At 33.3% G+C, this 15,750-nt stretch overlaps 1 protein-coding gene across 1 annotated transcript; it reads left to right on the top strand.

Moving 5' to 3' along the window:
• The first annotated feature begins 7,308 nt into the window (after nt 1-7,308).
• LOC108911510 lies at nt 7,309-13,919 on the top strand. Its single transcript, XM_018716466.2, has 3 exons — nt 7,309-7,438; nt 10,394-10,514; nt 13,740-13,919. Exons 1-3 carry the CDS (start codon nt 7,348-7,350, stop codon nt 13,843-13,845), a joined length of 318 nt encoding a protein of 105 aa, XP_018571982.1. The 5' UTR covers nt 7,309-7,347; the 3' UTR covers nt 13,846-13,919.
• The last annotated feature ends 1,831 nt before the right edge of the window (nt 13,920-15,750 follow it).

Raw genomic sequence — 15,750 nt, 5'->3', positions numbered from 1 at the left:
GCAGTGCATCGTTACACTGATAAAAATGTGAATAAATTGAACTCATATGATACGCTGTGTAGCATTTCGGCGTATATTTTCTTGTTGTTCTCAAAAAAATTATTGTTAAAATGGCTCAAAAAGTCTACCTCAAAAATCACTTTAACACAAGAACGAAGAGAAAATCGTCGACGGTGTATCTCACGTCATAGCCCCACGTTGGGCGCCTTGTCGCAGATTTTGATTGGTCAGTTCACTTGGTTGCGGATTTCCTGTCATAGCTCCACGTTGGGCGCCATGACGCGGATTTTGCACGGTCTGAGTAGCTTGCGGACGAATTGACCTTCCATCATCCCCCTTAGCATGGTTAGATGGTCGTAGACCCTTATAATGGCTCTGGAAGGAGCATTCCTGTCTGAATCCGTTTTCACCTGTGCGGTGCTGGAACGTTAGTCGCCCGCTCGGCGATGAGGGGGTTCCTAAGTATCTGGAGGGTTTTCCCTTTAATGTTAGCCATAGGGGGCGTCAGGATAAGACGCGGAGATTTTCACACATCCTTCATTGCTGAGTTGCTTTGGGTCAATGTTCCACGCTCTAATTGTTGTGGTTTGACCTAAGATGCACTTTGGACACTTGCACTTTATTTTAATAAAACTTTGTATTACTCAAATGTTTTGCGTAACGGGTTTTCAAGTGAATCCTGTATATTACTAGCGGGTCTGCTACCCTGAAAATCTGGGGGGTCTGAAAATCACTGTCTTTGCACTTGATTTTGATAGTGTATGGGCGCCTTAGAGTGCCGGTACGTTAAGCTTTAGAAGCTTTATAAGAATTACAGAGTAAGAGCTGTATATGATTGACAGCATGAAACTTATGTATGTGAGCGTTGCGCTCGATTTGATAATTTTTTAGAAGAATGTGGTTTAGAAATTCCTGAAATGATTCACTTAAACAGTAATACAATGTATGCAATACGGTAATTTCTATAAAATATGAATTCTTTAGATTCTGATCGAATACACACTCTGGTCAGGTATCTATACGCTGGTTAATAAACTGCGGAAAGCTCGAGTTGGTATTCGTATCCTGGCAGCATCTCTGAGGCACGATACTGGCAGCAATTGCTACGTCTGCGGAGCCTTGTGAGAAATATTAGAAAGATCGGTGAAATATTTGAGTTGAGTGGAATTACTTTATGCGTTTTATGTTCCTATTTTACGGTGAGAAAGGATTTTTTTCAAGAAAATAAATGAAGAATGTTTTTGTTAACAGCTTAATTATTAAATTAAATTAATATAGAAACCTATGTATTTTATGAAAAACTTAATACAAAAGATAAAAATTTAAGTTACAGTAATTTGTCATTTATATAAATATGTACGTATTATGGATCTTTACGGAAATTGTTATGTACGTTTAATTGTTCAATTAATTAGTTTATATAATATACGTATACGTATAATTCAAAAATGTATATCTTCCTTCTCTTTTTGAATTTGTTTAATGTTGCTTTTCCTTCATTTAGGCATAAAAAAATAACCAGTTTAGCGTGTAATTTTCAATAAATTTTAGTTGTACATTGCTTTTCTTTTGCTTCTAATAAAACATTTATATCGACCGATTCTTTCTCATGACACCCATTGAAATAAACTTCAGGGAGGTATATTTTTCCCAAAAAATATTCTGTTCCAATATAACTGTTAATCCAGTGCTTGGCATATAATATTCTTCGTTCCTTCGTCCTCCAAATCATTTGTTTGCTGGGAAAAAGTTATATTAATAACGGAATGAATTATTAAGCCCGCTCTCCAAACAGCTCTCGTATTTCCGACAAAGAAAAAGGTCGCAGAATTATTTAATCAAGATTTATTATTATTGAGCTCTAAATGAGACAAAGGAAATTGTCCTGTTTATTTTTCTGTTTATTAAGAGGCAATTCTTCTCTGTCCTTGAAGGCTTCTCTAAAGGATCTATTTTTAATTTCTACCTTAAAAAGCGCTAATATAGTCTATGCACAAGAAACGGCAGCTTTTTTAATAACAGTTCAAAATATATTTTTAATTAATTTATTAATTTTCCTGTGAACATGTTATAACAAAATTTATAAATGTGTCGTATAACTGTGAGAGAACTGTAATATTTTCAATATTAAATTTAAATCGAATGGTCGACATTTCGTCTCAAGCCGTAAAAGCATCAGTTTTCCAAATAATAGTAGAAAACAGAAATGAAACGAGATTAAGGATTTTATATTTCACAAGAGCAATTTGCATAATTCGTAGAAATGGGTCAAGCCAAAGTTGGTGATGCAAAAGTAGTCAGAAAGCAATATAACGAGATTTGCCAAGAGTCTTAATATTATTAAACATTAGTTGAATAAAAAAACCTTTGCTACGAAACTAAAGAAAAATGCGAAATTATCTTCTTGTATAGAATTTTTACGTTTTCTATACTAAATCGTAAATAATTAAGGTTTAATAAAGTTTTACATTGAACAATATAGGTATTTTGTGAAAGAAAAACACAAAGTAATATCGGTCTTTAGTTTTAGTTAGCTATATTTTTTTAGAATTTGAATGCAGCCTCTGAAGCACATTTGGTATAATTTACAACATTACTTTTTGTGAGGAATTACATATTAGCAACAGAAAATGCTTGCTATTTTTTTCTTCAATTATTTTTAAATTTAAGTCAGAGAAAATTTCTTTAGCTAGAAAAAATGTGTTGTAAAATTTTCAGTTCTTTAGTTCAAAAATTGATTGGTTTTTAGTAAATTAAATGAAAATCAACCTATTTTAAATAAATCGCATTACATACAGGGCGAACCATAAATAAATCAGTTTTCAATAATTCAAATATTTACGGAGATATTCATATTCCTTTAAAAAGGTAAATTTTGCCAAGTTATGTGTCGGGAAAATTATTTGGAATAAGATCTCAATCTTTTAGTTTCTGATGTAAGTTAAATCTAATTCTAATTCGCCGTGACGGATTCTAGTCATAAAAAAATAGTAACTGGTTTTAAAAGTGATTTAAAATCAAATTATGCATTTTTCTTAACACAAATTTTAACTTCACGATAAAAAGCCCTAAATAACTGATAAATGCAGCAAATTAAATACTATCATAAAGTTCAAAACAGCACTACTTCAAAAGCAAAAATGTTAAATTAGTCAAAAAATATATTTAACAAATGAACGCTTACTTAATTATTGAAAAATAAGGTACAGGTTAGTTGCAACAAATACGTGTAATGAACGATCTGTCAAACTAATGTTGTCAATTGACATAATCTTGCCATCCACATATATACAACTTTTACTCATAGACCACTCCAAGCGATTAATTTAGAATAGGAAATTGACAGCTAAAAATACAAAAATTAACACTTCATTGGTTTTCACCTCCAACTATAGCAAATTAAAAATGTATTTAAAATATTTGTATGTATTACAGTTGACAGTTTGGCGTATTTGTGACGACTTGTTATTGTCGCAATCGGTGTTTTCCTTTTAAAAGCCTTAATTAATATTTTTGACAAATTCATGCATTTAGGGGCTCCTAAGTTCTTAATTATAGTAAATACCAATCTTCTAACACAAATTTGGTTTTGGCGTACGTATCCCTTAGTACAAACTCAATATTATATAGGGTGTTTCACTTTTTATCTTAATATCTTTCGGAATCACAGAAATATTAAAAATAATTTAAGTTTTGTAAACTATAACTCCGAAAGCTTGCGTTTTCGAGATATAAGGTGACAAATTTGAATTGAAATTTGAGTTTTTTTTTTTTGTTGTTTTTTTTATATCTCGAGTGCGAATTGTTTATTATATTTCTTAGTTTATTATAATCTTAGCTGTTATTTAATGCTAGAATGGTAACAGTAATTACATTGAGTAGGTATAACTTTTTTAAGCTAAAAAATAAATAAATGTATTTAAAAAATAGTTTAGTGGTGTGGATAGCAATGGCAGAGTGGAGGATGTCAAAAGGTAAATCTACTTTTATATATCCTGTTTTCGGTGACTGTGTACTGAGAGATAATTTTTTATGTTTATTTTCAAATCATCAGCGAGTTGAAACAGTTGTACAAACAACCGAATACTCGTAATTGTTTTAATTTTCAATTTCCATCAAAAGGACTGTGGATTGTTATGGATGTAGAATTGTTCAACTGAATCGATTTTGTTAATTTGTGTATTCCCTGCACTAATAAAAGCCACTCATCTATTTAATCAAAACCGGTTTTAAATTGCGTTTTGTATCGAGAGTGCCATGCTATTACTCGTCGACCAATCAGCTGGATTTCCAGCGATAAAAAAGGCTTTGCTTTATTACGTGTGCAATCTGCAGTACCTGCCATTGCCAATTACTACGGATTGTTTAAAATAAATACAATAACGACGCGCAATTAGGTTTAATACTTTGGCATTCTATATAGGTACTGCTAATGGACCTTTGATAATTCAATGTATTTTTTTATACTCACACGCGAAAGTGACGATTTTATCACTAAACAAATTAAATTTGCATGAACCTTCTTATGAATTTCAACGGCATGTGTTTTGTACTTAAAAATTAAAAAAAACAACTAAAATAAAAACGTTTCGTGTCATATGCGCTACACTGTTGATTGGGATACTCGAGGCATTTGTCCAAAAATTTGCCTTTTATTTAATGAGGATTATCTTCCACAATATTTAAAATTAGTTGCAAACGATTGCGACCTTCATTTCTTTCACGATTCACTTGCAAATTTAGCAGCATTTAACTCATGTCTACCCGGAAAAAGTTTTACATTTCAGTGAGGAGCTGCTAATGCATTTTGTCGCGCTTCGCCATAAATTAAAACAATATTAACTATGCATGTCCTTACACATAGGCCATTTTGAACAGTTTTAAGGCTGATGTAAACAATAAACCACGATAATAGGAGTACTATGAAGACCACAGTAACACTGAATAAATAGGTATTTGTTAAGACATATCGGCTGAAACTACCTGCAGCTGTACACGTAGTGTTTAAAATATAACAATTTCAATTTTTCTCGAAATGTCACTATTTTATCACATCTTTTTTGTAGGCATTGATTACCTATATTTGTAAACATGCACATATTCCGGAAGTGGTCTGTTCAGAAAATAAAATAATTTTTTGAATTACCTCTTGATATGCGGTTGGTAGCATTGCGTTGCGTTTAACCGCCTCTGTAACTACATGTTCTTGGATTGTTGATATCTCATTTGGTTCAATAAATAAGCTGACAAGCTAGCTAGGGCCGTACTATATTTGGACCCAGTCCCTCCCGGTGCTCTCGCTCACAGTCAGCACTTTTTCAAATGATTAAGGAAAACACCCACAAAGAGTTTAGAACACGGTGAGATGATATAAGCAGCTGTCAATTTGCTAAGGAGTTCTTAGGATACCCCCAGCAAGGACACAGCCAAAAAATACCTGGCTATGTCCAGGGTAAGCCTAGTGATGGGTATTCAGACCGGACACTGGCTGGCTAAGGAAATACCTCTACAATATGAGGAAGTGCGAAACACCTCTCTGGAGAGGTTGTGAGCTGGAAGACGAGACAGTTTTCCACGTACTCTGCGAGTGTACTGGTGTCTCGTCAACGAGAAAATCAGTGCTAGGAGAACGGTGGCTTTCTATGGCCTACATTAGAGCAACGTCCGCCTGAGCAACGTATTCACCTTTTTTTCCTTGATAGGCTGGTTGACGGCTCAGGAGAGCTGATCTCCCAAATGCTGTAGCTCGGTATACCTACTGAGCTACCCTCCAAACCATTCCAAATTCCAGATTTTATTTGGTTTCCCTGTTATTGTTATCTGAATGCAACGTGTTTAAGTGTTAGTGACGATTCTCGAAATGTGGGATTTTCTGGAACAACGATGCAACGTAAAACTTTGCGTGTAACTGGGACTGAGAAAATTTTCACGGAAACGTTTCAACTTTTGAAACAAGCTTACGGAGATGATGATCTGGGTCGTACGCAATGATACGAATGGTTTTCACGGTTTAAAAGTTGTCGTCAGTCAACTGAAGATGGCCTTCCAATTGCAGAAGAGATTAGCATCCCAATTGGGTCACGTCATGAAATTTTGACTGAAAAATCGAGCGGCAGTAAAATTTGTTCCTCGTTTGATGACCGAATAACAGAAAAAAACAATGTGGACTTTTGTCGGCAACTCCTTGAACAAATACAATGACGATGAAACATTCATTCAAAGGATCATAACGGGAGATGAAACCTGGGTTAACGGCTACGACATTGACAAAGAAGTTCAATCATCACAATGGACTGGCAAAGGATCTCCACGTCCCAAGAAAGCACGTCAGTCTCGATCCAATGGCAACGTGATGCTCACTGTTGAAACAGCGAACCGTGTGTCTATCTAGGCACAAAAAGAGATCAGAGATGATGCGAGACAACTCATGGTTCTTGTACTGTCCTCCCTCTCACCCTCTTTATTCGCCAGACCTTGCGATTTTTTCTTTTATTTACGAAATTAAAATCAGTGGTGAAAAGACACTGTTTTTAGAATACTGATGACGTCAATGCAAATTTATCACAGACTTTGAAGGCCATTTCAAATGAAGCTATCCAGGACTGCTTTAAGAAATGGAAACACCGCTGGGAAAAGTGTGTGGATAGGGCAGGGGAGTACTTTGAGGAAGACAAGGACCAATAATGTATAAAATTAATAATAAAGCTTAAAAAAATTCAGTTATTTTCTGAACAGACCTCGTATACGAGGAAAAAAAATTATATTTCGTACTCGAATCACATTTTTTACTATCTTCCAAACTTATGATACTAATTTTTGGAGCTCATTATTATTTTTTTAATTTTAATAAGATTAAAAGTACTTTTTAGTATAGAATAATTTTTAAAATATGTTATAAATATTAATACCTACATTTTTTAATTAATGATTTATGCATTGCTTTTAAATGTCAACTACCTATCAGACAAAATTAGACGGTTCCCAAATGTTAATTTCGGTTACTCACCTACGACCTCAAGTAAATGAATTCACCTTTACTCGTTCCATGTATTGACTCATTTTTTAACAGCGATGCCGAAGCTTATTTATTTCCTAGTGTTTTGCAATCACTTCCATAGATAAATATTAATCACTTTGAGAAATCTACTATTCGAAATACAAAAATTACAATAACAATTCTAGCACTAGGAAACAAAAGACTATCGACAACACTGTTATATATTAATTTTATTCATTTTTAAAATGCATGAACAATTTTATTATTCAGGAATATGAATAAGATTCAAATTCCAATTTTTTACCAACTCGTACAAGTGTTAGACGGTAAGAAGTGCATTTGGCAGAAAAATGAAGCACTTTGTTTTGATTTTAGTGTGTTGTCTTGTTGCCGTTGGCGCATATGTTGAGACCATCCTGGTGTCTAACAACCACAATCCAGGTGAATGTATTATTTTTAATATTTCCATATGTGAGCCATTATAAATTGTAGAGGTATTAAAGAATGACGTTTTCCGTGAAAATCGCATACTTAACTTCAAAATTAATATTCTGCTAATAATAACACCGGCACACAAAAAAGGGGTATGTACGTTTGATTTTACCCAATAGGCTTTGTGTATTTTGACGCGCCGAAGCCGAATTTGAAGTTCGTTTAGCTCAAACACCCCCAAAATTTTGAGTAATTGGTAAAAAATAGTGAAAAATCGCCGAAAATCACGTTAGTGAGCACAAAAAAAAATTCTAAAAATTTTGTTGTGAACTTGATCAAGTGGGTTTCTAATGTATTTTGATGTGCTGAATCCAAATCTGAACTCTTTTAAGCTTCATCCCCTCCAAATTTTGCAACAATCGCAAAATAATAGCGTAAAATCACCAAAAATCACGTTAGTGTGTTTCTTATGTATTTTGATATGCTGAATTAGAGTCTAGTCTATTAGTTGCAACCCTCACAGATTTTGAAAAAAAATAGTTGAAAATGTCAAAAAAATCATATTAATGAGTGAGAAAATTTAGAAAGAGATTTTCCAGATGGAAGTGTTCTTCTCGTAAATTTTGTCGAGTCTAATTTGAATCTAAAGTCTATTGAGTCGATTATTTTGCAAAAATCACAATATATCGCAAAAAAATGAAAATAAAAAATCTCTAAATATGCCCCATTAAAAAATGCACCCCATGTAATTTGGATTTTTAACAAATTACATAGGTCAACAAGGATTGGGGTTTGTGGGTTTAGGGATTGTGGGTTTGGGGTTTGTGGGTTTGTGGATTTGGAGTTTGTGAGTTTGAGTTCGTATGTATTGAAGGTTTCTGAGTATGAAGTTTCTGAACTGCAATCAACTGTTTGACGTCTAAGGTATCCTTAGTAGATTTTCGCATATTAAGAAACTGATAAACTTAAACATTTCAACATGTGATTTCTCAACGAAAAAAAAAGATATTTGAGTAAACTCAACGGCATTCGAAAGAGCCTTGTACTTTTAAATTATTTTTTTTTTTTAAGAATAGATGGGATTACTACATAACCTCAAATATGACGAAAAACAGTATTTTTTGCACTTTTAGGTTAGGATATCTCAAAAACCTGATGTGATAGAGCAATTCTGCGGCCAGATTCGGATTCAGCGCACCAAAATCCTTTGGGAATGCATATTAGCGTGTCTGCTTTTTGACCCTTGTTGACCTATGTTATTATTCATTATTACACTAACGTTTAGTTTAGTTCCTAAACCAACTTTCTGTTGGAGCAATTTTTTCAAAACTTAGAGCTTTATTAGCTAAATCATAAATATTCCATCCCGCCTAATTTTGGCAGCCATTCTCGGCTCGAATGCGGACCGGTTAAGGCGAGCAAACATGAATGGGAAACGGTTAATAAAACTAAATTTCGGGATCCACCCACACAGTCAGTATTCAGCCGTTATAGGGATTCCTGAGTCCTACGATATATCTTTCCCCTTCGGTAATTCAATAGTCCTTGCTAAGAATCGGGAGAGCTGGAACTTTTCAGTCGCCTGTCAGCGCACGAAAGCGGAAAATTAATGACAAGTCGCGTTCACACAAAAAATATACATAAAATTTGCATGTGGCGAATTGACTAGAAATGGAAATTTTCGCAGGATAAATTGAAAAGTTTGTTTCGTATGTATTGCTTTTGCGCTTGAAAAAAAAAATTAAATGATATCCTTAAGCCAAACACGCCTACAACAAAAATAGGGTATGTAATCACTTGCCATTACCTGGATACTGCCATTGCTTCCATCAGTAAAAACAAATGGTGGTTGATGGTTACTTGGTTGATTTACGGTCGATTTATCAACTAAATTTTCTACGATTTAACTAATTCCAGTTTCGTTGCTGCGACAGTTGGTTGCCTGTTGCCAACGGGTTTAGTTAAATCCAGTTTAAATTTCCTTTGGTAAATTAGTTTCCAATTCAACAACTCGATTTTTTAAATTGATTTGTTAGTTAACGTTTCTGCATTTGGCTGCGACGTCTTCACATATTTGTGTTTATGATAAAAAGACAACAAAAATAATATCATTTTCAGGTCATATTTTGTCAACATTATACACTCACAGACAAATATTTCCGTCTCTAGCTCTAGAGATAGCCTGCATCCTCCCAGGAATGCTCCGCAGAAGATCTTTGATGGTTTTTGCGGATCTTGATTCCATTCTTCCTGTGCAGCAAATCTTAATTCTGCAATTGAGTTAAGAGCTGGATTTCGTGTTCGTATATGTCGCTTCAGAGTGTCCCATATATGTTCTATAGGATTAGCATTAGGACTCATAGGTGGCCACTCTAGAGCCTCAATGCCGATAGCCTCAAGGTACTGGATCACCGTCCTAGCGGCATGAGCCCGGGTATTATCATGCATTAGCACAAATCCCAATGAAGCCGATATAAAGCAAAACATGCTCTTCAAGGATATTCCGTATAATTTACAAAATCTTCCTAAGACCTTCTGTATCCTCGACCACGTTCACCTGGCTTCCATGCAATATCTTCTTCTTTGTAACCCTCGTTGGCTAAAGTAGCAATTTTAACAGAAACTAACTCGTTTAAATGTGACATCTCACTAACCAAAACTACCTAAACAAGAAATAAAGCACTAGAAATGTCTTTCGGACCACAACGAACAAAACACAATGATATGTGCGTAATTTGTAACATTATTGCTTATTCGGCTATAAAGGCTATATTTAAACAGTTTTTTATCCGAAATAAATATGTTTAGTTTTAATACACGTCAGTGTAGGGTATCTAGCAATAAGAAACACAAACATTTTTAAAGGAAAAAATTAAACAAAAATAATTACCTACTTAAAATATTCTTAATACGCAATATTTTTGTCTGTGAGTGTATATCATTTATGTATAATTTTGTTTGCAGTGGGTTTGACATATTGCTATTCAGAAATGACGGGCGCGATGGAAAAAGGAGAGGAAATATCGTTGGAAGGCGAGTGCCGGAAGGCTACCTGTGAAAAAAATGGGAGAATCATAATAAGAAAGTAAGAACATTCACAAATTATTCTATGCAGGGTATTTCATAATTAGTATCCAATAATTTACCACTTGATTATATATCAAAAATAAGAATATTTTTTCATATAAACATGGGTCGAGAAATGCATCCTATAGGAGCTACACCCCCTAAATGAGGGCTCAAAAAATTCATTTTTTTTTAATATTTTCGAAATGAGTTAAAAAAAATTATGAATTATGTTTACACATGAACGCTTATTAAAAGTCGACATAGATCATCATCGTCTCAATTGGGGGGGGGGAGATGTCGGCTACAATTTGCCTCCATTTTTTTGTTTATCGAAATTTTCAAATTCAGATGCCAACATATGATAAACCTTCAATTCCTCTACAAAAAAGGCACTCTTTATTTCTGTCGATAAAATGCTCCTTTTCCGAGAAAAACGAATTTAAGCATTTCATTACATTACCTTACGGAGGTTTATCGGGTACGGAGGTACGTCTAAAGTCTAACGAGAGTTTCTGTAGATTCGCTAATGACTAAATTAGTAAGCCTTTACATTTTGGCAACGTTGCACTTGGCTGGCGCGCTCGGCTCGGCGTTCGCTCGTTCCCGTTCGATTATTCTGTTTGTTTGTCACCTGCGAATTTCAAATAATACGCTACGACGTTGCCGCTATCGCGCATATGGAGGATAAGTTAGTCAACGACAGCAGTTTGAAGAAGAATTATTATAAATTATGTATCTTACAAATACCTAATCGATTTCTACGAGCTGTCATACGGTTCTTTAGATATCGGTTTCCTATTTATACAAGTTGCTGTGGAAACTGTTCGTCAATTGTTGCGCATTCCAAGTGGAAAGACCAAAAAAATCTGCATTCTCATAAGATTCTGTACAAAATCGTGAAAAATTATTTTATTAATATCTCGTCTCTTAGGTATCCACACTAGTCATAATTTTGTTTGAGGATTTTCTTCATATTAATAAGCTTATATTATTTTTTTTTATGAATATTTGTTGTCAATTCCAAATCAGATAAACCTCCTTAATAAAATTCAAAAAAATTATGCATTTTGATATATCGTTATATTTTGTAATAAACTACGTGAAAAGTGCTTAGAAAAGTTTGTTATGGATGTCCCAAGCAGGGGGGAAGGGGACTCTGGTAAAATTTACCCCAAATTTTTTACTTTCATTTACGCTTTCATTTAAGTTAAACAAACTGTCAAATAAATCGAAGTGAACAAATTTTTGTTTGCATGACCTGTGCATATTTTCGTAATTCTTACCACACACTTGTTACGTGTTAAACCGATTTTTCTCAAAAACGGACTACTTTTTCTATATAAAACAACATCACCATTTTTTCAAAGAAAACTTAGATCTATCAAATTTTACTGTTTAAATTTGAAAATAGCAACATGTAAAAAATTTAGAGCAAATTTTACTCGAGCCCCTCCCTGCTTGGGACGCCCATGACAAACTTTTCTAAGTACTTTTCACGTTGACTATTATAATGTACCTGTATAATGTTATGATGACATATCAGAATTCATAATTCATGTACAGGGTGATTCACTATATTTTGACCCTTTCCCCCATTAACTTTTTTGTTTTAAGAGTTATAAAAAAATTTAAAATACAAAAATTGCACGATTTTTTATGAATCTTTCGAAAATGACATTTGAAAAACAAATGAAGTCCAAACAAAATGGCCGCGAGTATTAACTTTGTTAATTCAAATGGAACACCCTGTATATTTTTACATATTTGGATAGAACGTTCTCTGTCGAGTATAGCCATATAGGGTTTGTTGGGTCCATCTCTAACAATAAGCGAGATACTATTAAAAAAAAAAAGAAGGTTTTTATTAAGAAAATAATATATATTGTAACTGTTGGTCCTCTTTCAGGCATTTCTGCCTTTTTTCCAATTACGTAAGGATTTACAGATTTAGTTGTAATATATTTTGACATATCGGATTGATATGGTTCAAAATGCGTATAGGTAGTTTAACTAAATCTCACTAATTAGGCCGTGAGAGGCCTATTACTCATGGACAATGTTATATGGTAGGCCGTGACAGTGACAGGTAATGTCATGACAACATTGTTATTGATCGACAGTTTGTATTATGATTTAATTAAAATTGGTTATCTTATTTTCTTAATAAAAAAACATACTTTCCTTTTTTAATATTATCTCGCTTGCTTATTGTTTGAAATGGACCCAACAAACCCTATATGACTATGCTCGACAGGGAACGTTCTATCCAAATATGTAAAAATATACAGGGTGTTCTATTTAAATTAACAAAGTTAACAACATCCGCAGCCATTTTGTTTGGACTTCATTTGTTTTTCAAGTCATTTTCGAAAAATTCATAAAAAATCGTGCAACTTTTGTATTTTACATTTTTTTATAACTCTTAAAACAAAAAAGTTAATGGGGGGTCAAAATATAGTGAATCACCCTGTACTCATTTTAGCTATTCAAGAAAATTTTTTGAATTTTATTGAGCTAATGAAATGCTTAAATCCGTTTTTCTCGGAAATGAAGCATTTCATCGAAAGATATAAAGTTATTTTTTTGTAGCGAAAATGAAGGTCTGTCATATTTTGGCATTTGAATTTGAAAATTTCGGCAAGCAAAAAATAGAAGCAAGGGCAAAGGCACGGTGTCAAAATTGATAATTTTCCTTCAACCCATTTCGGAAATATTAAAAAAAAATGATTTTTTTGAGGCCCCATTTAAGGGGTAGCTCCCTTAGGAAGCATGTTTATATGAAAAAATATTCTAATTTTTGGCAATAGAATCTAGTGGTAAATCATTGGACACTAATTATGAGACACCGTGTATATTTTAATATCATAATTTTTTTTATGGATTTTCTCCATCCTCCAATATCTATTTCAGTTTGCTGCAATATATTCATTTCATTAATGTGAATTTTATTTAATATTTGCTGCTGCAGATTAATTTGATATAACGGAAGCTTGACGTCATTCCCGATTTTAATGAATAATTCAAATCAAATCTGCCAATTCTTTAAATAAAACCTAAAACTGGCGAATGAATTTTATTTATCGAGCTCGCAAAATGGAATCACCTTAACGAAATCAACTCGTCACAGTCTCCCGACGGAGTCGATGAGACATTTTACATCACGCCACCTACCTCCCGAGTACAATTGAGAAATGCAATTATCGAATTGTGCCATCCTTACCGATCACACTGTTTGTTTCAGATGTACCAACATCCCTATCTCTCCTTGTGGGATACTGGCAGCTGACTTCACACGCTCGTTTCCTCTTTGCTGTCCTCAGCCAAGGCCGTGCTCGGCTAACGATTAAAATTTAGTAAAATCGATAACGCTGATATTTCTGGAAATAATAGATGATTCTAGTAAAAGACTTTGTTATTTTACCCTTTTTTAGAATATCGTTTACATTAGGTATACAATTTTCTCCTGAATTTATCATACGCCAACTCTATACTCGTAATATTTTGACAGCATCTTTCAGTAACTAAAGTAGATTCTGTCATTATTTCATAACCAAAATACCAAATCAAATTGATTGTGGCTTATTAGGTATGTCTTTTACGCTGATACAGAGCCTGTAAATGATTACAGGCCACGTGACTAGTAATTTTGTTTAGAACAGCAATTTTATTTCCTTCGTGTTGGCAATTAAATTTCCGTAAAATAAAAAATTATTAAAACAATACGATCAAGATTACAATAAAACACAACATACTGTTTCACCGCCTGTGATTAGTGCAATTTTTTCACTAAATTTCAAACAATCAGTGGTCGCATTATCTCGAGCGTAGGCGTAACAGTTTGTCATTGTTCATTGTAAACGAATTATTAATATTGGTGACGCCAAGATTTAGGAATGTTTCGTTACCAGACGTGCAATGTTGGGTTGCCTAAGCTCAGATGTCACGTGCTTTATAAAGATTTATAAAAGTTCTGTATGAACACAAATAAAAAATTTATCCACATTTGACGGAATGGAACGAAAAAACTCAGTACTTACCTACTCATAAAAAAGAATTTAAACATTCAGCTAGTACATACATTACTAATATCATCAGAAAATGTTATTTTCAAATAAATAATACACCCAAGTGTCTTATTTGGGTAATTCTTGTTAATCTTAGATTACTAATAGGTAATAATTATAATCAAAACATAATATACAGGATGACTCAGAACTTATCCAAAAAAAATGTTGGATGTACAGGGGACTCTTACAAATATAATTTTATAAAGAAAAAATCAAAAAGCGCAATTGATTTAAAAACACACTTCTGAACGGCATTGAAAACTGGTCCACTATAAATTCTGACCTCGCACAATACGACCAGCGGCATGGCGGCAACGTGTGATAAAAAATGGACAAAAACTTTCGCAAGGAAAAACTAAATAGAATTTTATAGCACCTATTTCGCCGTTATTGTTATTATTAATTAATAAAATTAATTTGTGGTATTAAATAATAAAATAATTTGACATACCCAATGTTACATCTGTTTAAAATTATATCCACCGACGTGTAAACACATTTGGGTCCGTCTTACTTAGTGTCTACTAAGGGCCACGTGGTTCTCCACGCGTATTGTGAATGACGCTAGAGACTACAGTTGTCCAGCTATGTAATGGTTGAATGTACTACAACTTCAATAATTTTTTTCTCAGAAATTATAAGGATTTTACATTTTTTTTAAGATATTGACTCCATTTCTCATGTCGCCTCTATTCCCAAATTTTTTTGGATAAATTGTAAATTACGCTGTATTAGATGTTTTAGTGTAGATCACAGCGTGGCATTTGGCTTCCTTTTCAACATTGGGGAAAAGTTGTATGCACTAAGAACACTTGACAAATCCGTGAAATTAAAATTGTTTGAAATATATTTATTTATCAAATTGTTTATTAAATGAAGTGATTATTGCTATATTTTTTTAATATAAAAAGAATAGACAAAAGTTATCAAACAACTAACTTTATAAACAATTACAATTAACAGAATTAATTAGATATATTAGATTGTTTAAAAAGAATATTTGATTACTGTCTGAGGCGAACTACTTGCAATTCATAAATAAAATATTATTTTTAAATTATTATAAATCACCACCAAAACAGCTACCTCAGCGAGTGGGTCATCATCCTTCATTGGTGGCTTCCTTAAATAAAAATAAACCCATTTATTATTTATTTTTTTATTTCAATAAAAATTGGTTTAAGA

Source organism: Anoplophora glabripennis, unplaced genomic scaffold (genome assembly GCF_000390285.2).
Source record: "Anoplophora glabripennis isolate ALB-LARVAE unplaced genomic scaffold, Agla_2.0 scaffold77, whole genome shotgun sequence".
Lineage (NCBI taxonomy): Eukaryota > Metazoa > Arthropoda > Insecta > Coleoptera > Cerambycidae > Anoplophora > Anoplophora glabripennis.
This window is presented reverse-complemented; position numbering and strand designations above follow the sequence as displayed.